Below are 23,046 nucleotides of genomic sequence, written 5' to 3' on the forward strand. Positions count from 1 at the left end.
TTTGAATCCAGCAGCTGCTCCACAGGGAAAAGGTGGCAAATATTCTGTGCAATGTACTCCTGAAAATCCACCGGAGGGTCAGCAATGCGTTGGTTCTGATTAAATGGTACATTAAAACAACAATATACTAGACTCAGAAGCCCTGGTGGTAACATGTCTGGCTGTTCACTGAAAGGTCAGTGGTTCAAACCCACAAGCTGCCCCATGGGGAAAAGATAAACTGTTTCTTCCTATGACGATTGCTATGAGTGGGATTAAATTCAATGGCAATGGGTTTGGGGTTTTTTGTGTCAATCATACACTGGTCTCTGGGAACCTGAGAATGATCAAGTAAGGGTCTCTAACTTCAAGACACCACACGGACCAGAAGAGGCAGAGGAATGGAGGATGTCAGCAGAGTGGAAAGGCACAGAGGTGTGGAGTACGCAGGAGAGTGAGCACATTCAGAATGCAGGGCAGAGTGGGTGGCAGGGAGGCTGCTTGTAGAGATGCTGTATTAGATGACTCAAAGGAAATCACATGATAGAAGTCAGTCAACCACTAGCCGTCTGACCTTGAAATCAAATCCTTGTTCCTAAGTCCAACAAACTTTGCAGTGCACCACAGCTGTTTTGAACTAATTCTGCTAACAAGTATTCTCTGAGCACCTGCTCAATGGGAAAGACTATACAAAGACGAAGAATTATAATTCTTATTTCTTTAAAACAAGGGGAAATGAGATAGGTACATAATAGCCAACTCAAAAGCTCAGAAATAAAAGAAAGTCAATATTGTCAGGTCTTGAATATGCCGTTTAATCTTTCACCAAGTTCTCAGACTTCAGTCTTTGAACTTTTACAGATCCTCATATTTCTTATGCTAATAGGTCAACATCAATGCCACCAGTTAAGCTTCCATAATGTAGTTATAGTCACTGTCACAGGCAAAGCTCAAACTCCCAGTACACTGCCATCAAGTCAGAACCGACTCATAGTTGATTTTAGAGCAGGTTTTCAGAGTCTGTAATTAGCACAGGAGGAGATGTCCTTTTCCTCCCAAGGAGCAATTGGTGGATTCAAACCGCCAGAGAACTTTGCCTTAATAGTGCTGCTTCCTATGGATTACACCATCAGAACTTTCTACCACCAATGTTTGTGGTTGTTAGGTGCTGTCAAGTCAACTAAGCTCACAGCAGATCTGAACAACAGATCAGAAACTTACGCTGTCTTGCATCCTCATGAACTCTAGTGTGCTTGAGCCTATTATAGTGTCCATCCACCTCGTTGAGGGTCTCCAGTGACCCTCTACTTTTTGTTGACCCTCTGCCTTTTCCAGTATTATGTTTTTTTCCAGGGACTGTTCTCTCTTGTTGATATGCTAGATAAATAATATTTCTTCTTTGAATTATAATTTCTTTCCTTTCCAATTAACATAAAGTTAAAAAATAGGTACTTTTTTATCATTTCTCTATGTCAAAGAGTCTGAATTTAACTGTAAGTTATATTTTTTTATGACTATAAATTCTTTACTGGTGAAATGTTTGAAAATATTAAACAGATTTACCTTTTTATTCTCTGCACATTCCAATTATTAATGATTGTAGCTGTTTCTCTTCATATTTTAATGACTTCTCATCTGAGCTCTACCTTTAATGCTACAGCTACACTGAGGTGTCAAATGTAGGATTAGGATGGAGTGATCACTCGCCAGTGGATGTGATTTGATTGTATTCGGCCTCCAACTGGAAAAGAAATTTGGTCAAACATTCTTGTCAGTGGTAGAGCACTGATCTGTCCATTTGCTCTACAGAGGCAACTCGTGGTGGCTGTGATGCTAAACACTGTGACCCTGATGTGTCAAATGTGATAATGGTTACCCATGGTGGACAGTGTTTGGCGGAGCTCCCCGGTTAAAACAAGCTTGGAAGCAGGAGTGGCATCCACTTCCAAAATAGCTTGGCTCTGGAAACTCTATGAATTCTTTTATTCATAGGGTCACTATGAGTTGTCTATGACTCAATGGCACTTAACAACAACCACCTGACTTTCTCTGCTGTTCATAGTGTTTTCAAAGTCCTCTTCTTTTGGAAGTGGATGTCCAGTCCTGCTTCCTAGTCTGCCTTAATCAAGAAGCTCTGTTGTAATAACTTGTCTTCTCTAAGTGACCCTTTTGGCATCTGACACACCAATGGCATAGATTCCAGCATCACAGTAACACACATGTTAAGTAGACTGGCAGACAAGTACCACACTAATAAGGACAAACAGAAAACAAGAAAGCATACACACACACAGCTACATGTAGTTAATAGCATGCAAATTAATCGTGATATAACAAATTGACAAATGAGTGCTATATCTCTAACAGCAAACCATGAATACAACCAGGCATGCAAACACCATGGCACAGGACACCCTTTATGTGTTCCAAATGAGGCCCTTGGCTGTGTGGCAGAATGGAGTCCTGGACTCCATTGGCCCAGTCACTCAGCTGAGTCCTTGATGCTGGTGCTTCACATGAGCCCCCAAGGGCCCACCAGACCTCACTGTGGCTGAAATTGCCTTCCTACATGTTCTGGGAGATCCTCTCAGGCCCACCCCAGCCACAGATCACCACCCAGGCCTGACTATGGTGCGGCTGCCTTAGTAAACGCCCATGAAAATTCACCCCAAAGATCTTTTTTTTAAATTATCTCATTTACAAAGAGCTCTGACAGTGCAGTGGTTAAACACTCAGATGTCAATTGTAAATATTAGCAATTTGAACCCTCCAGCCATTCCAAACTCACCAGCCACCATGTAGAGTGAAGGGAAAAGACAGAGCAGTCTGCTCCCATAAATACTACAGTCTTGAAAATCTTACGGAGTGGTTGTACTCTGGCCTATAGTGTCATTGTGAGTCAGAAGCAACTCAGTGGCCAAGAGTGGTTTGGTATGAGTTTTAAGACTCAGATTTTAAAAAAAAGAAAGAAAATCACCACCACATTCCCTCATAAATGGCAAATTTGAAATTCATGAAGAGAAAAAAAATAGAAAACTAATTGATAAACATGGTAAATATAGTGTTAAGATTAAAACTGTATATGGTTACAGTAAAAATTTAATATACTTCATAGAAGAATTAGCAGTATTATCTAAATATTAATAAATATGCATTTCTTCTACTAGTTCTGAGTTGAAATTAATTCTACCATATAAATGTCATGAACATATGAATCACTGATCCAAGTCAGATTGGTCGTTATGATAGATTCTTTAGAAAAGTAGTAAGTCATTTATTCATTCATTCATTAATTCACACCTCCAGCCAAATACTTAAGAGCTCCTAGCCTAACATACCCAACAGTTTAATAGAGGAGGCTAATAAGGGAAAGAATTATCATTCCTTGTGATGAATAAATTAATAGATGCTATAAAGAATACTTCTAAGGAGATCTGATACCTTAGTGATAAGGAACTGTGTTGCCAAAACAAAGTTACATGCTTTGAAAATACCATACTCTGTGAAGAAAGAAAGGCAATCTCTTGTGCGACCCACTGCCTTTGAAAATGCATTGAAGGGTCAGTTATGGGCTGGTTCCAACTAGATTATATTCAACAACAATATAAAAGCGCGACCAGGGAATTTTGGTGGTTTAATGGTTAAGGAATTGGGCTGCCAAACGCAAAAGCAATCGGTTCAAAACCACCAGCTGCTCCACAGGAGAAAAATGCACAATCTCCTCCCATGTGATTTCTAACCTCTAAAAACCTGCTTGGCAGGTCAGCTGAGTCAGTTTTTACTTGAAGGAACATAACAACAACAGTATAAGAGCATTTGGGAAGGGTATCTCTTTCAGATATGTTACTGGAAGGAGATGGTGTCCAGAAACTACAAAGGAAGTTAATTTAATATTTGAAAGAGAATGAGTAACATAGACACTAGTCAGGTGATGATTAGGAAGAATAAAGTCCACGTAGGGAGGAACAGCATGAATAAAGGTCAGATAAAAGAGAAAGTATGCTATGTAAAAGACTTTTTTAAAAAGCAAAATAAGCAAAAAACCCAATGTGTTAACTGCATAGAAGGTAAGTTATGAGGAAAATAAAGACCAAGACAGATATTCAGGGGCTAGATCAAAAGACTTTTAAAAATTTTATTATACATTTATATTTTCATCTCTTTTACATATTTTCATATTTTATCTACATTTTTATTTATTTTATATCTTTTTATTTATATTTTATTTTTTATTTTATTATACTAGTTTATTTACAAAATTCTAATACATTGTTTTTCAGACCAGATTCTTCCAAATTCCCGCATTCCCCTCATCAAACTGTACAACTCCATGGTTAATCCAGCCCACCTCCACCTCACCCCCCACATCCTCATCCCTCTGCTTCAGGTCAAAAGACTCTTATAAGTCAAAATAAGGAATTTGTAACTTATATTCAAGATGGTAAAAAATTATTAATTTGAGTTTAAACCACTGTAAAATACAGATGTGTGTTCTGACTGGAGAGTAAAAAATTCCTTGGAAAGAATATATTAGAAGATTTTTTAAAATCAACTAGAAGTATATCTGCAATACAAAATCTTATCTGGGAACTGAAATATGGAAAAGAAGAGTGGAGAAGCAAATGTATAGCATCCAGAGAGATTTATGAAGTAAAATCAGTAAATCAGATTGATGTAATAGGAACTCAGATAAACGAGAACTCAAGGGTGACCAACGCTTCTAGTTCATGTTTTGTCCCAAGTTAATGAGTAGATAATAGTGTCATTCACTGAGAAGGGAAAAGTGAAAAAAAAATACTTTTAAGGCAAAGACTAGAAATGCTATTTTTACCAAGTTGAATTGGAGCCAACTGTGAGTCATCAAAGCAAATCACATTGGTAGACAACTGACGATCTCCAAGAATTGCTGTGGGAGATGGTGTTATTTATAGCCATAGTCAGATTTTCAATAATCAGAAGCCTACTTTATGCAAGAAAGAACTAGACACTGGAATTTCTGCTCTTCAAGAGGAGATAAATCATATTTTTACAAGTTTATTTTATTAAATAAGATTTTTTCATTTGAGTGAAAAAGTTTAAAAATCACATTAATTTTTTTTCAGAGATCATTCATAGCCATTAATTATCATTCATTGTTTTATTTGAGTGTGTTTATAATCATAATAATAGTACAATAATTTAAGGTCCTGAATCAACTTTAAGGGAAGCCAGATCCAAGAACCAGACATTAATAAAAAGCCAGAATCTACAGGAATTAAAGTCATGTGACTGCTAAAATAATACATATCTATAAATGTCTCATTTTTCATTTTGGATTTTTAAAATATTTTTCCATTATAAGTAAATAAAGTATTTCATTCATTTTAAGTATACCTCTGTGGGCTATCCACAATCAATATACCCTTAGTACCAGAAGTCAGAGATCAGGAGACAAGTTACACTGACAAAGTCAACTACCTCTATGAGGTAGATTGATTCAGTGACTGGGGGAATCGGGATGGGTGTGCCAGAGGTAGTGCAATTGGCACAGGATAAAGCAGGGTTTAGGGCTGTTGTACATAGGGTCACTATGAGTCGCAAGCGACTCAATGGCTAACAACAACAACAGTGTTCCCGTGTTCTATTCACATGACAGTCTCTTATTCTAGGTATAGGTTTTGCATGAGCACAATTAAGTGTTCTGGAATTCCCATTCTTTTCAGTGTTTACAGTAATTTGTTGTGATCTACACAGTCAAATAAGTTTAAGTAGTCATAAAGCAAAAATAAACATCCTTTTCATGATTATTTTTTTTTTTCATTTTCAGCAAGGCTCCATCTGATATCAGCAATGACATATCCCTGTTGCTGCAGCCTCTTCTAAATCCAGCTTGAACTTCTGGCAGTTCCCTATCTATGTACTGTTCTAGCCATTTTTTAATGATCTTCAGCAGTATTTTGCCTGCATGTGGTATTAATGATACTGTTTGGTAATTTCCACAATCTACTGGATCATCTTTCTTGAGAATGGAATAAAAATATCCATATTTTCCATATTCATGAAGAGAACAAAAAGGTCATTACAAAGAAAGAAGATAAAGGGGGGGGGGAAGTGGATGTCAGAAGAGACACTAAATTACACTAGCACATCAAGAAGCCAAAACAAAGGGAAAAAGATACTGAAGTAAAAGAACTGAATGGAAGATTTCAGAAGGCAAATCAAGAAAACAAAGCAAAATAAATATTATAATAGAACATGCAGAGAGCTAGAGTTGGAGAATAAAAAGGGAAGAACTCACCCAACATTTCTTAAGCTGAGAGAACTGAAAAACAAATTAAAACTTTGAGTTGCAATATTAAAGGATGCTATGGGCAATCTGCTGAAGGATTCAGGTAGTATCAAAAGATACTTTATGTACCAGACATAATTGACTGACAACGAAAAATTTTAGAAAATACAGTATGAACCAGAGCCAATGGTAATGAAGGAAGAAGTTGAAGTTTCACTTAAGGCATTGGCAAAAAATAAAGCCCCAGGAATTGATGACATACCAACCAACATGTTTTGACTAGCAGATGTAGCCATGGATGTGTTCACCAGTCTGTTAGGAAATTTAGAGGACAGATACCTGGCTAACCAACTGGAAGAGACCAATATGAGTTCCATCGTACCTCCTCCCATCCCCAAGAAAGGCTGGTCTTTAGAACAATGTATCAAGTTTGGAAAGGCAGAGGGTCATCAAAAGACAGCTCGAGATTGCCAGAAATTGTGAGGATGGCACAAAATAGCACAAGGTTCCAATCTGTTGTTCATAGAGTTGTTAAGAGTGATGGGCACCCAATAACAACATACAAACAAGACTTCTGTTTTTCATAGTTTCCTTTTAGAAGTGTTAAGAATAGAAAAATATTATTTGTTTTGTTTTTCCATTTAATGTATTTTAAGGTGTTAAGTATTATTAACAAAGCAATGAAGAAATAACTTTGAAAACTTGCACCACATCTGTTTTTAAAAATCTCTCCAGTAGAGGGTGCAGTAGAGTCTATATAGAAAATAGATGTTCATAAACCACTTTCAAGTCGTGGTTTTGCTATGCAATTTTTACAGTCTGTTGCGTTATTTCTTCCTCCATCACAGAACGGAAAATGTGTATCATCTTCAGATTGAGCAAATCCTATTTACCTAAAAGGCAGCTATAACAACAACAACAAAAAAGGAAGTCAGTGCTCTAGCTTTCCCTTAAATATAGCAGAAGTGCCTACTGGTCTTTATAAAACTCATTAGTGCATTATTTTAAAAAAACTTCTCAATGTACAGTAGAGGTTGCATTCACTCTTAAACCACCCAATCTATTCAAAATTATAAACTGTTTTTACATTCAGATTTACAAGCAACCACTTAATTTGCAGGGGGAAAAATGTTCTTCCATTTAGCTGTCAATCTGAAAAGAGTTTATGAAAAAGGCACACAGTTTAATATTTTGAGAAAAATAAATTATAGGTTAAGCAAATAATTTCATGCCTGTGTTTCATGTGTATTCAATTTTATGAATATATGGAGATTATTCCATTTATCCTACTTAGAATGCTCCAAAAAGTTTAAATGATTTTAAACTTAAAAGCAAGTATCATTTTACTTATTTTCCTGTGATATCCACATAACATTTACATAATTATTATGAACTGATACTTTATAAATTTCTGTGGCATTGATATTGATATTTTAATAATACTTACGCTTGAATAGCAAATTCATTCTGAATTAATTATTCTGATTTTTTCCAGTCCGAGTAACTATATGTACAGACATTTCCTTTCCTACATATCTACAAATTAATAATAACATTTCCACAGTGCTTTAAAAGACTTCCACAAGATCTGCATAATGCCTTACGAGATAGGCAAGATAGCTGTATTATTCTCATTATAGGTGAGAAACTGGGTCTCAGGAAGGTGTGAGCTGAAATTCTAATTAGGTCTTCTGACACCAAATCCAGCTCTCTCTCCCTACTGTCTCTGTCAGAACTCCAGAGCTGTCCACTCTCTATGAATAAAACGTGGTATGTGAATTCTACCATGACGGTTCCAAATGAAATATTCTATAATGTGCATGTTCTGTATATCATACATATTTAATAAGTATCGAATCATGAGAAAAAAATAGAGGAATCAACATCTTCTTGTTGAGATGAAGAATACATACTTGAGAAAAATATTCTTACATTTCACAGTTTAAAGTAATTTAAAAAAAAAACCACTAAAGTCTAAACACAACTCCTATTTTCATAGGAAAAGACATGTCTGTTCTCTTTAGTAATGAATGCAGACTTTCCCCTTCAAGTAAAAGCTGGAGGGAGCTCCAACTACTGGCAACTCAACATAAAAATATGGTAACTTGGGTGAAAGATGAGGTAGAAGGCTTCTGTGAAGATCTGGAAATCCTACGGTAGTTCTTTTCTGAGTCATTACAAATCAGAATCAACTGGAGAACAGTGGGTTTTGGTCTAATGCAAAGAAGCCTTGCTTACTAAATGGTTAAGCTGAGAGAGGTGACTTCTGACCCACTAGCCATTCTTCTAGAGAAGGACATGGCACTAAGGATTTACAGTTTTATAAATTGGATGGAACACTTCTACCCTGCCCTATAGGACTACTATGAGGAAGAATCAACTCCACACGGAATTTTAATGCAAAGTAAATATGGTATTTACAGCCCACTCAGTTCTCTTGCTAATTGTCAATCATACCGTCTAATTAGATGTTTGATGGGGAAACTATTTGAATATTCAACTGTAAGGTATTGGCAATGTTCTCTGAAATTTTGTAGCTGAAGTAATTTATTTATCCTTATCAATTAAGTAACTTTAAGGTCTGCAGGAAAGATAGATATTTCAGAGATAAACAAATTTACCAAAGCAAGTCTAACTCCCTCTCTCCCTCCTTTCTAACCGTTATTAAATGTTCTGGTAAACCAACCAAGAATGACTCACGAAGAAATCGTGCATCCCTGCACTCTTAAACTAGAAAGATCCCTGTATTCCAAAGAGAGAGAATATCTAGGGTTGAAAGTCATAATGCAAACCCAATTTAAGCCTTGTCATCTGATGGTCACTTTCTCCGTGCTCCTATCTAAAAGTATCCTAACATGCACAGAAAGTCACCGTTTTCTCATGTAAATAAGAGAGGTGGCAGAAAAGAGCAGAGCCACATCTGCTGAGACCCCCATTTCAGTTTACACGCCCTTGATCTGGGGTGAGTCGATGCTGCAGGATCAGGACTGCAGCAAGAAACGTGGCTGGGGGGGGGGGGTGGCCAATCCCTGTAAACTGAAATGGGGCAATTGCACTCTGGTTTGCTGCAAATCACCTTTCCTTCCTGCAGAATCTTTGCTTCATTTGAGGACCCAAGGTCACGTCAGGGTAGGTGTGGGAGGAGGAACGTCAAGGCTAGGACTGCTGCCAATTCCGGGCCCTGCCCTCGCCGGAGCCAGCAATGGCCTGGCCAGACCTCCATCTAATCAGAGGCAGCTCACGGGGAAAGCGCTAGGCTCCACATGGGTCTCAGCAGGCGGCAAGTCGTGCCCGTGTGCGCACGAAACCGGGGGCCGCCGACGTCAGCAGCACCCTCCTTTGAAGACTCTGCGGCTCTACCGTGACAGCCTCAGGCAGCCCTCGCCCCGCCTCCGTTCTCATATCTGGCCAATCCTCGCCTTCTGTGGGCGGGGCCAGCCCGTCTGCCTCTTATAAAGGCAGCAGCCAGCAACCGCCAGCAAACAGCAGCTGCAAGATCTGAAAGGAGATGATGCAAAGTACCATGTTCCTGGCTGTCCAGCACGAATACTGTGGACCGATGGACAAGAGCTCAGGCAATGGCGCCAAGAGCGAAGAGAAGCGGGAGAAGATGAAACGGACCCTGTGAGTATCAACTTCTCCAACCTACCACCTTGACTCGCTGGGTGAAACTAGTTCTTAACATCTTTTACAGAAGCGAGAGATTGGATCTCGCTTTGACCAGAGGAAACTAGGTAGTTTGCGTCTCTGCGCAGGGGGATATGTTGGGTTTTGCTTTGCTTTGTTTTTTTCAACAAGGTTAATTTGCTAAATTAAGGTTAAGCCTTTTTGTGCAGTATTATTTTTCATGAGAACAAAGGGCAATTGGGCAGAGTTAGGAATTGAGGAATATTCTTGAAAGTGGGGACAGAGGCAGATGCGTGAAGAAAGAAATTGTGGGTTGACCTTTTTTTCCCCCCCTGCTTCTGCATTTAAAATGACATCAGAGAGCTCTGCGGCTAAAGCGTGTCTGCAGCCGCATTCGTGTGTGGCATTTTGAGTTCTAACCAGCTTACACAGCTGCTGGAATGGAGATGTTATTCCTGGTTCTGAATTTAAATTCAGTCTCGCTTTTAAGTTGACGAAGAGATCTCTCACATTCTGTGGGGTGCAGATGATCCTTCCGCAGCATTTATTTAACCTGAGTGTCGTAGTGAGGAAGAGGGGGTGTGAAAGGGCAGAGATCAGGCACACACACACCCCTAATTGTATGCGGATTCTGGTGTGGTCAGGAGCCTCTGATGGTAGGAGAGAAATTAACATGAGTGTCCCATGGTTAAAATTAGCCTTGCAGGAAAACTTGCTGCCTTTTAAGCACCACAAATTTAACTCACTTAAATACCTTAATGACCTAAAATAATTAATATTGTGATAAATGGATCAAGTCAATGGTGTAATCTATTGCATTAAAAGGGAAAGGCTGCTCTCACTTGGAGCGTTTCTATCTGATTTTATTTAGGTTGTCTGTAGTTACTGGGAGACTTTATTTGGCAAAGCAGTGTTCAAGCATTGCCACTGTAGTAAATGTTCTTTTCTCTCTTTCTTTAAGCTTAAAAGATTGGAAGGCCCGTTTGAGCTACTTTTTACAAAATTCCTCCACTCCTGGGAAACCCAAAACTGACAAGAAAAGCAAACAGCAAACTTTTATCAAGTAAGTTGGAAATTCTCGTATATGCAAATATGAGTTGCTAGCTGCTGGGCTGAAAGGGGGCATTCTGATGAGCATAAGCTCAAGTGCAGAAATTCTCTTACAGGCCATCTCCAGAGGAAGCACAACTGTGGTCAGAAGCATTTGATGAACTGCTCGCCAGTAAATGTAAGTTAAATTCTTGAATTTTACCAGTTTCAAGTGGTTCAGGAATTTCCTAATGTTGGATCCACCCAATAGAAAAATGGCTAGCTTAAGGAAAATGAGACCAAATTACAGTTACTATAGCATACGACCATTTTTTTTCCCTCCCCTGCCTTATTTTCCAGTCATATCTTATTCACTCCCGGTGAAGACGGAAAAAGCAGCCAAAAAAAACTTAAATTCAGTTTGCTATTAAGTCAGCTTTTCCACTGCAGTCTTTTCAAAAGGCTTAGTTTCCAGAAAAATTATGGCTCCACTAGAAATATTCATTTTGCATCAGCAACAGAGAGCTTAAGTTTTCATATTTTTTTTCAGCAGCATGCCAGCTTCAAAAATTTGCTTACTGGCACCTTAGATTTTAAATTTTAAAGAGCTAAAATCTGAGGATTAAAAGTCTGAGTGAAATCTAGAAAATTGCTATTATTTAGAAATAATTATAATGAGGGGCAGCTCGAGAGGGGAGATAAAAATCACATCTGCATGCTCTTCTTCTTTCAGATGGTCTTGCTGCATTCAGGGCTTTTCTAAAATCTGAGTTCTGTGAAGAAAATATTGAATTCTGGCTGGCCTGTGAAGACTTCAAAAAAACAAAGTCCCCCCAAAAGCTCTCCTCAAAAGCACGGAAAATATATACTGATTTCATTGAAAAAGAGGCTCCAAAAGAGGTAAAATAAAAATCATTTTAGCATAATTTTAGCATCTTTAGTACTAGAGTGAAATAAGAGACTTCAGTTTAAAAGGGTGAGAGTTAGGATGACAAGAGAATTTTCCCCCAACTCCCTGTTCTAGCTTTCAATTGAGGTTTTTCTAGTGGCTGCTTGGTGAAGCTAATAACACATTACAGGCAGTCACTAGGTTACAAGTGAGGTGCATTCCTAAATCTGTCTTTAAATGTAATTTGTAAGTAGATCAGAAGAAATAGGTACATAACATCAGTATAATCAATTGTTTATGGGGTACCTATCAGTGCATTAAAAATAAAACACTCAGATAGTAAAACATTTTTAGCTTAATACAGTACTATCATTTTGGTTGCAAAGCTGTCATTATTTGTTATTACCAATCAATGTATGTACCTCAACTTTTTAATATAGTAGGTTTTACTATAACAGACTCTTAACTACTGGTTGTACATTACTTGTGGAGTGCCTAGATAGTTTTTGGTTTTGTTTTTGTATGTTAAATAGATTTCATCTTCTCCAACAATATTCAATAAAACATTTGTGTCATCTTTTTTTTTCAGATAAACATAGACTTTCAAACCAAAACTCTAATTGCCCAAAACATACAAGACGCTACAAGTGGTTGCTTTACAACAGCTCAGAAAAGAGTTTACAGCCTGATGGAGAACAACTCTTATCCCCGATTCTTGGAGTCTGAATTCTACCAAGACTTATGTAAAAAGCCACAAATCCCCACAGAACCCCATGCTACATGAGTTGGGAAAAAAAGGAGCCCATAAATGGAGGACATTTCTTTTTTTTCCCCCTAAGGAGAAAGGCTGTGACCTGCCAGAAAACCAAAAGACTGACCTTGAACTCAGCTTGGGTGTTAAGGAATCACTTATTAAACATGGTAAAAGCTTGGTTAGTGACAGAAACAGTCTAGGAGAAACTCTTATCGGGATGACTTCCATCACTGCATATAGGACACAGGGAGGAATCGTGCACTGGTGTCGCACACAGGAGAAGTGAGATTACGAGATGAAAGATACAACTGTAATGCTATCAGTCCAGAAGCATTTAAAATCAATAGATCTGGGATTATGTTGCTTTAGCTAGCTGACAGTTTGTCTTTCCTTAAATCAGTTCATGTCCCCACATAGTGGTTTTAGTTTTACATTTTTAATACTATGTAACATTAAAATGTTTACTGTACGCAAGAGTATTGAAGTTCTGAAGGTTATAGATCATCAGTACTCTTGTATCATTTAACACTGAAACAGTCTGTGTTTGAACTCATATGATATGTGAAATAGAATGTGTGAAGTTGTGTTGAAAACTACAATGTTTGTTATGAGTGCCAAAGACTGTCCTGAAGGCAGCTAAATGTTGACATTGTTCTTTGAATACTTTCAATAAATTTATTTTGATACATAATGTCATTGAAAACTAGGCGTATTCACATGTAGTTATTTTCTGGTTTTTTGCTTTATCGGAAATCTGGAAGATGCAGGAAAACATCTTAATCTCTCTGGTCTATTCTTATATAATGTAGCTCATAAATGAGGTTAGATTTGAGAAATGGTTGTTGCAAGGAAGATGTACCCTACCACATTTTTTTAAATCTATTAAACATTATGTAGATCAAAGTAAGTTAAATCATATGCAGAGGCAGGAATCAAACTATACTAATTATGTAAAAATTAAGCAATTTTGGGACCCAAACATTGATATAAAACCTTACCATGACTACATACTAAGGACCAGCTAAATATGCCAAGTAAAAACAACATAATGGAAACAAGGAACAAATCATTCACATCGAGCGAAGTTTCTCAAATGAAAAATGTGATTTTCATTCCCCTCAACTAAGAGGAATGTAGGCTTGTCTTTCTTTCTTTCCCTTGCCCCTAAGTCTACACAGAGACTACCATGAGCTCTCAAGATGTACACCTGAAATCATTTTTTCCTCTGACAATAAATACAACATCTGAGAGTTTTTCTGGTTGCTCTGCTTTCCTTTGACCAAGGAAAAATTTAGCTATGTCATTTCACCTCATAGTAAAATAAAAGTGTAGCATTTGTCTTCTAGATGGTGGGTTGAATGTGGTTTGTTTTTTGGGGGTTTTTTGTGTGGGTTTTTTTTTTTCAAAGGGTTCTTTTAAAGGCATATCCTTTCATTCTCTAGCAAGCTGTTTACTACCCCTATGCTTTTTAAGTCCCAGGTAATGTAAAAGATTGGAAGTTCCAGCCCACCTAGAAGTACCTTAGAAAAAAAGACCTGGTTCCTCTCATCACAGAAGAGGATTTAGAAAATGTCGAGTGATTTTTAAAAGTGAATGTGTTTCCATTTGGCCAATCTAAAAACCTAGCCAGTTTTCATCTTCAAGTCAAGGAGGCTTTCTGCCACTAATAGACATGGTGTCCATGAGAAACATGGCCTGGTCTGTTCTCTATCACCAGCAGTCAGAATAATGCAGAATAACAACAGATGTTCTAGAAAATATTGTTATATGCCGTTGAGTAGCTTGTGACTCATAGCGACCCTACATACAACAGTCCTAATCTCTGCTCTGTCCTGTGCCAATCACACTGTCTCTATTGGTTAAATAAATAAATTATAAGAGGAATCATTCAAACAATATTTTATCTTAGAATAAATACATCAGGTCTGCATAATCCTGCCTGTGCTACAATCCCAAAAGCATGGTTTGAATCTACCAGCTGCTTCATGGAAAAAGTATGAGCCATCTCCTCCCGTGCAATTAATGGCCTCTGAAAATCCACTGGAGGATCAGCTATGGGTCAGTTCCCACCACCACAAACAGTAACACAGTAGTCATGCTATATATCCACTCTTGTCACCCAACCCAATTTATCTCAAGGACCTCTCCAGTCTGTGCCCTGTTTTCAGTCCACCTTGGATGATACAATGATGTGATGCCTGGACAAGTGTAACAATTTGTTACCTCATACTCACTTTTCCTCCATGCTAGTATGTTCAATGCATTTTAACTCCAGAGATCTGTTCAAAAGACAATCATATTTCCTCTTGCATTTAAACCCTTGATATAGTTCTCAAACAGGATAAAGGCAATATCTTCAATATGGCCTACCACTTACAAGATTTGAGCACACTTTCACTCCAGGTTTTCCCCACGTGCTTCTCCAACTCTCCCTAGGCACATTAGCCCTTGTCCTCTAAGCCCACAGGACTTTTGTCCATAAGTCTGCATGGAAGGCAATTTTATCTCTAGTTCCCTTTTTCATCTATTAGTGTAGTTGCCGTTTCCTTGGGGAAGCCTTCCCTGACCTCTTCACCTAGGTCAAATCCCCTTTTAGGTAAGCTTATGCACTATGGATCTTTAAAATAGAGTGCTTTCTTATAAGCCAAATCATTGTTCCTTTTTATTATGTTAATAAAGCTACTCTTACTGTTGCTGTTACCTGCTGTTGAGTCAGAAACACCTCTAAGCTGACCCTCCAGTGAGTTTTCAGAAGCTGTAAACCACTAGAGAGGAGACTGTTCTCCTCTTTCTGCCTTCGAGAAGCTGGTGGATTCAAACTGTTTGCCTTTGGATTGGCAGTGCACCTCCTAACCCACAAGACCACAAGTGCTTGTTAATTAAGTCCGTGCGAATTTGTGTGACTATTTGATAAATTCTGCCTCTTTCTCACTAGACTATAGAGGCCATGGTTTGAAACCCTGTGTCCGCCACTAACCTAGTAGACTGCCTTGGTATAAAATGAGAACAGCATATTTGCCGAGAGAATGAAAATTTTTATATTTTGTGAACAAATCTTGGTGAAATAAATATCTACTAATAAATAAGAAAAAAAGGACAAGATTTTTTAAATTTTTTTTTCTATAATTATATTTTATTAATTTTCATAAACATTTACAGAGATTTTGGGCTTCCACTCATTCATTGTTGCACTATTCTCTCTACCCTCCTCCCAGTTTGTTCTTGTCCAAATGCCACAGTGCTTGTCAAAGCCAGTTCTGATTAATCTTCTTTGTCAGTGTATCCTTTGCCATTCCCTATCACTCCTCCCTGAGAGAGACTTCACCCTGAGTTATAAGGAAAAGGGGACGGCGTATTCTCTTAGCTACTTCCTGCTGAAAAGGGACACTGTGGGTTTCAGGGTGAAGATCTTCTCTCACTACTCTAAAGGGCCCCTTTGGCAGTAGGAAACACATAGACTATTATGGAGATTGATTTTGGAATTCAGATGCACTCTTATTGATTGTGCTTGGCTGTACATGTTCATATCCTTCAAGATGTATCATGGGGGTGTTGCAACCTAGAAGACACAAATTTGACTAACAAGTTATAAGTACATGAGTCCAAAAATTATGGAAAAGTAAAAGAAAAGATTCTTTCATTGTTTTACAAACCCTCCCCCAGGTCCCCTCCACCATGCAGCCCTCGCTCTAGTCTCCTGTGATGACAGAAATACCCAGTTACATCTCTCTTTTAGACGGTTCTCTCCCTCCTCTGTTTCAGTGCAGTATACATTATTGAACCCATCTTACTCAGTCTCTCCCCAACCCCAAGGACAGTCCCATTCTACAACAGTGGCATCATGTAGTATTTGTCCTTTTGTGACTGGGATATTTCACTCAGCATAATGTTCTCCAGAGTCAACCATTTTGAATAATATTGCATGAGTTCCTTGTTTTTTAATGCAGCATAGTATTCCATTGTGCGAATATACCACAGCTTCTCTAGCCATTCGTTTGTTGATGGGCACTTAGGTTGTTTCCAACTCCTTGCTATTGTGAACAAAGCTGCAATAAACATGGGTGTGCATATATCTGCTTGGATGTCAGCTATGGTCTCTTCAGGGTATATTCCCAGTAGTGGAATTGCTGGGTCAAATGGTATCTCTATTTGCAACTTTTTGAGAAAGCGCCATACTGCTTTCCACAGGGGTTGCACCATTTTACACTCCCACCAACAGTGAATCAGGGTTCCAGTTTCTCCACAACCTCGCCAGCATTTGTTGCTTGCTGTTCTGTTAAATTTTGCTATTTTGACTGGGGTGAAATGATATCTCATAGTTGTTTTAATTTGCATCTCTCTTAGGGCTAGGGATTTTGAGCATTTCTTCATGTGTTTGTTAGCCATCTGAATGTCGTCTTCGGTGAAGTGCCTGTTCATATCCTGTGCCCATTTTTCTATTGGATTATTTACCTTTATCTTGTTGTGGTGCTCAAGTATTTCATAAATTCTGGATATAAGTCCCTTATCTGATATGTTATTACCGAATACTTTTTCCCAGTCAGTGGCTTCCCTTTTTACCCTACTGGAGAAGTTTTTGGATGTGCATAGGGATTTGAGTCTTAGAAGGTCCCATTCATCTATGTTATCTTCTCCTGGTTGTAGCTTTTCCAGGATACTGGGAAGACTGTTTATGTTGTGGATTAGGACTTCTAGTGTTGTTCCTAGCTTTTCTGTAATGAATTTTATAGTCCTTGGTTTTAGTCCTAGGTCCATGATCCACCTTGAGTTGGTTTTTGTGTATGGAGTGAGGTGTGGGTCTTGCTTGAGTCTTTTGCAGATATTTTTCCAATTTTGCCAACACCATTTGTTAAAAAGGCTGTCGTTCCCCCACTTCACTGATTTTTTTAAATTTTTAAATAAACAAGGACACCATTTTTAAAAGTTCCATTAGCTCAAAAATTAAAAAGCATTTGCAGAAAACAAAAATCTCTTGTTAGGCACATTCTATGATTTTTGACCTTTAACAAAAATAGAAGGCAGATTACTGTAGCAAGAAAATGTTAAAAAAAAAAAAAAAAAAAAAAAAGAGGCTTGACTTTCTCAAGGCTGCTAAAAAGCCAGGCTTTTTTTTCAGGTGATGTTTTTCAATGTCCTCTGGTTCGGAACAAACTGAAATAGATTTAAGATTAGAAACTACATGCTTGCACAAGTATATATATCACTTAATGTTCTAGTTCCTAAGAGTTCTTAGAATTGAAATCCACAATAAATTAATTGTACAGTCTGTTTATTATCATATTCTATTTTTAATATCTTTTTAATCCAGGAAGGTTTCAAAATATAGCAATTCCATGTATTCCTACTAAAAAAAGACAAAGATACAGGTAAGACCTACATGTAAGCACCATTTCAACACAAAGTTCAATGGTTTGGATCCGTCAGCTGTTCCAAGAGGGTTTGGAAAGAGAATAGGATAAGAGTGGCTAGATAATAAATATTGCACTGGAATAAATGAAGGAAAGAACTGTTTAAAAGGAATATTTAACAGGAGAAGGGTACTGAATGTACCATGAACTACCAGGAAAACAAACAGATTCATCTTGAAAAGGATTAAACCAAGCTACTCCTGGAGGCAAAGATTCTGGGGCTTCGTCTGACATACTTTGGACATGTTGCCAGGAGGGACGGGTCCTTGGAGAGGGACATCATGCTTGGGAGGGTGGAGGGACAGCGCAGGAGGGGAAGACCCTCTATGAGATGGATTGATTCGTGACTGGGGTAATCGGGATGGGTGTGTCAGAGGCGGTGCAGTTGGCATAGGTCCTAGCAGGGTTTAGAGCTGTTGTGCATAGGGTCGCTATGAGTCGGAAACGACTCGACGGCACATAACAACAACAACATTAGGTATTATGTGTATGACAACAGCCCAGAATAAGAGGTACATTGTAAAGTGGACTGGAGGAGGGAGGTATTGTGAACAATAAATGAATATTAAAAAAAAAAAAAGAGTGAACACGGGAAGAGGAAGAGAGGGAGGGAGGAAGGGATCGGGGCTAATACTGTGCAACAAGGAATGAATGAAAATCTAACTTTTCTGTAAACTTGCATTTAAAATCACAATTAAAATTGTATTAAAGAGAAAGACATGGCAGTCTCAAACCCATGAAATTTGAGTAACATGAGCATCATCTAAACTAACCTGTTTGTTAATTCCAACTCATAGCAGCTCCATAGGGCAGAGTAAAACCTCTCATTGAGTTTTCAAGGCTGTAAATCTACAGATGCAAACTCCACGTTTTTCTCCTTTGGAGAAGCAGGAAGATTCAATTCACTGGCAGTTAGAATAGCCCATAAGCACTTAATCACTATGGCATTAGGGGTCCTTCTTTGATATACATGTGGAGCCTTTGTTATTGCTATGGTTTTATTTTTTAATGCTCTTTTTGATCACTTATAACAGTGACTTTTACCTTGTGGGGGTCTGGAGAGTGAAGAGTAGCAATAATTGTTATTTTTTTTTTTAGAAGAGACATTATGGATGTGAGGGTGACATGCATGCATTTGGGAGCATAGGATGACTAAGATGTGCCAGGCACTATACTATTTCCAACTTTGTCTTGTGATTATAGCCCAGAATTATGACTAAAAGGAGTTAGGCTCACTATGGAAACATTGCCTATACAGAACAGTGAACTTGGAATGATGCCAAGATTTTAAGTGTTTAGCTTCAATGTCCTTTGACAATTTGAGAAAAAAAAATTGTCAATGACAAGCACATGAGGCTCATATAATTTTGAACATCTTAAAGAAATGGCCTTCCAGCCTCTATTTAGATGCTGTAAATCACAAGGGAGGAAATTGCTCACCTTTCTTCTGCAGAGCAGCTGGTAGTTTGGAACCACTTCAAATTTTTGACCTTTGGCTGCCAACTCAAAGGCCAGCAATTCTAATCCACCAGCTGCTATGCATAAGGAAGATGTGCAATCCCCTTCCATACTGTTTACAGTATCTGACAACCTGATAGAGGGACAGCTATGTGTCGCTTCCAACTCAACAGCATTGAGTTAGTTTACTAAAGAACAACTTGGAGTGTTTTGAGGCTATGATAAGAACCTTACAGAACTCCTCCTGTGACATGACAAATAAAGACAGAAATCTTCAGAAGGATAAAGAAGTGCATTCTTAATGTCTGTGTTAAATCAAAATCAGTATCAGTACTTTTTTTCTCTGATCCAGTTATGTCCATATGACATAGTATTAGAGGAAAGGGAAAGAAAGCATCAAGGAACAGGTGCTTTGCAAGGCTTGAACGTGAAAGGTTCATTTTATCCTGAGTCAACTGGATATCAACTTCAACTAAAACTGAGCAAAATTGCTCTGACAGTGATAGGAATTGGAGGCAAAAAAATTATTTAGGATACTGCAATAATAGCCCAGATGAGAAATAAACAAACCTAAGCAGAATAGTATCATCAAATAATTCCGGGTAATTGAACAGTAAATTACACATAAGCCGTTCTGTGCACAACACTGATCTAAGCCACACAAAGAATAAATATTCAAAACTATGCAAAAAGACATTGTGTCCTCCAAGAGGCAGCAACTAGGAATCTGATTAAATAAATACACAAAAATTAGTATACATTGTGGGCTCTAATTGGTGATCAAACATCAAAGTACAAATACAAATACCTTTAGCTGGTAAAACAAAATGGTTCAAAATTGGGAAAGGAGTACACCAGGGATAGGTCCTATCGCCATACCTTTTTAATATATATGGAGAACAGATTATCCATAAGGCTGGAATCTACGAGGAGAAATGTGATATAAGGATTGGAGGAAGACTCATCGGCATTCTGAATTATGCAGATGACACAACCCTGCTTGCGGAAACTAAGGAGGACCTGAAGCACTTGCTGCAGAAGGTCAAGGACTACAGCCTTCAATATGGATTGCAGCACAACATCAAGAAAACAAAGATTCTCACTACTCAGCCGGTTAGCAGCATTATGATAGATGGTGAAGAGAGTGAAATTGTTAACAGCTTTAGTTTCCTTGGCTCCACAATCAATACACTTGGAACCAGCACACAGAAAATTAAAAGACATTATGTCTTTTAATTTTTAATGGGAAAATAAGCTGTTAGAGACCTCTCCAAAGTACTGAAGAGCAACAATGTCCATCTGGAGACTAAGGTGTGCCTGATCTTTGCAATTACTTGCTATGCAACAGACATCTGAACATTGACTAGGGACAATAGAAGGAGAATCGATGCCTTTGAGCTGTGGTGCTAGAGTATTGAATATACCATGGACTGCTAGAAGAACAAACAGGTTTGGCCTAGAAAGTGTGAAACCAGGATGCTCCTTGGAGGCAAGGACTCTGAAGCTTTGTCTGGCCTACTTTGGACATGTTGCAGGGTGGGACCAGTCCTTGGTGAGGGATGTCATGTGTGGGAGGGTGGAGAGAAAGGGCAAGAGAGGAAGACCCTCAATGAGAGGGATTAATTCAATGACTGGAGTAAAAGGAATAGATGTGTCAGAGACAATAAGATTGGCACTGGATAGAGTAGGGTTTAGGGCTGTTGTACATAGGGTCGCTATGAGTCATAGGAGACTTGATGGCCCATAACAACAACAATATGATATATTAAAAGACAGATATGTTTGGTGGTGGTGATTGTTATTGTTAAGTGCTGTCAAGTCATAGATGACTCATAGCGTCCCTAAAAACAACAGTCCTCAACACTTGCTTGTGTAACTTTCATCCTTTATCCAAGTTCATAGGGTTTCTGGAGGCAAGCCTTTTCAGGAATGAATGACACTCGGGCTTCAAAGTTTTTAATCGGGGAGCACCACCAAGCACTGTCCACCATGGGTAACCATTTTGGTAGGGAAATTTATTTAAAATGTATTTCACTGATTTATATTTTAACAAATATTTATGAAGCCCTTGGAGTTTTGGGAAGTGCAGGGTTAATGCATTCAGTTGCTAAATGAAAGTTTAGAATCTTTAACTCCACCCCAAAATAACTCAAAAGAAAGGCCTGGCAATCTATTTCTGAAAAATATGCCACTGAAATTCTTTTTTTAAAATTATTTTATTATTATTTTGTGTGTGTACTATCAAATTGGATCTGACTGGTACAGGAGGAGATTGCCCCTCCTTCTCCAGCAGAACATCTGGTGGATTTGAACCACGCACCTCTGGGATTGCAGTCCAGCTTCTTGCCTCTAGGCCACCAGAGCTCTCTTGAAATTCTTACACAGCATATTTCCACTCTGACACCTTTGGGGTCACCATGAACCAGAAACAACTTAATGGTATTTAGCTCTCCTCTAGGTAAAACAAAACAACACAAATTCACTACTGTCCAGTCCATTCAGACACTTTAGGGACCATTCAGCATATTTCTTTGGCTGTAAATCACACAAGAAGAAACTAATCACCTTTCTCCCTAAGAGGTGCTTATGGATTCGAACTGCTAAAGAGGCACAGGTTTTTTGTGTGTGTTGGCAATGCAGTCCTCTATATACTACTCAACCAGCGCTCCCTTTTCTTAAGGTAATGGTGATAGAAAAGAGGAGAAGAAATTATATTGAAGCAAAAACAAAATAAACTCCCATAGGCACAACAAATATGCATTTATTCAGCTGCTAACTGAAAACCTGTTTATGCAAATGTACACAGAGGTTCCACAATAGAAAGATCTAGGAACTGGCTCCATAAAGATTTTAACATAAAAACTCAGTGAGATAGTTCTACTCTGCCAAAGTAAGTTGTTATCTATTAAGCACCAAAAACACTGACATTTTGCTGAAGATTATTAAAAAATGAGTGGAATAGTATATTGCCATAAAACTACCAGAAATACAAGCTAGGTTTAGAAGAGGCAATGGCACTAGGAAAATCATTACCAATGACAGATCAAGCTTGGATGAAACCAGAGAGTACCATAAGGATGTCTATTTTTGTTTTATTAACTATGCAAAGGCATTTAACTGTGTGGATCACAACAAACCATGGCTAATATTGAGAAGAATGGAAACCCCAAAATACTTGACTGTGCTCTTGTGAAACCTATACCTAATTCTATCTTTCATATGATCAGAACAAGGAAACACTGCATAGTTCAAAATCAAGAAAGGAGTGCATCAGGGATATGTCCTTTCTCCATACTTTTTCAATCCATATGTGAAACATATAATTCAAGAGGCTGGACTTTATGAAGAAGAATGTGGCATTGAGAATGGAGGAAGACTTACCAGCAACCTGAATTATGCAGATGATAGAATCTTGCAGACCAAAACTGAGAAGGACTTGAAATATTTACTACAGAATGTCAAGAACTGTAGTCTTCTGTCAACAAATTCTTTGTATTAAATTTCAAAATAAACCATTCCCTTAATAAAAAGTGAGAGAAAAAAAAAGAACTATAGTCTTCAATATTAATTGCATCTCAACATAAAGAAAACAAAGATTCACACCATTAGGCCAATGGGCCAGGATGATGATAGA

At 38.1% G+C, this 23,046-nt stretch overlaps 1 protein-coding gene and 1 pseudogene across 1 annotated transcript; both read left to right on the forward strand.

The window, feature by feature from the left end:
- The window catches only part of LOC102848692, a 132,942-nt pseudogene extending 123,239 nt beyond the window's left edge, over window positions 1-9,703 (forward strand).
- Window positions 9,704-9,755: 52 nt separating this feature from the next.
- LOC102866480 (regulator of G-protein signaling 2-like) lies at window positions 9,756-12,655 on the forward strand. Its single transcript, XM_006889517.1, has 5 exons — window positions 9,756-9,871; window positions 10,836-10,937; window positions 11,041-11,102; window positions 11,637-11,803; window positions 12,382-12,655. Exons 1-5 carry the CDS (start codon window positions 9,756-9,758, stop codon window positions 12,574-12,576), a joined length of 642 nt encoding a protein of 213 aa, XP_006889579.1. The 3' UTR covers window positions 12,577-12,655.
- Window positions 12,656-23,046: the final 10,391 nt, after the last annotated feature.

The sequence above is a fragment of the Elephantulus edwardii genome, unplaced genomic scaffold (genome assembly GCF_000299155.1).
Source record: "Elephantulus edwardii isolate Elephantulus edwardi_28Jun2011 unplaced genomic scaffold, EleEdw1.0 scaffold00078, whole genome shotgun sequence".
NCBI lineage: Eukaryota > Metazoa > Chordata > Mammalia > Macroscelidea > Macroscelididae > Elephantulus > Elephantulus edwardii.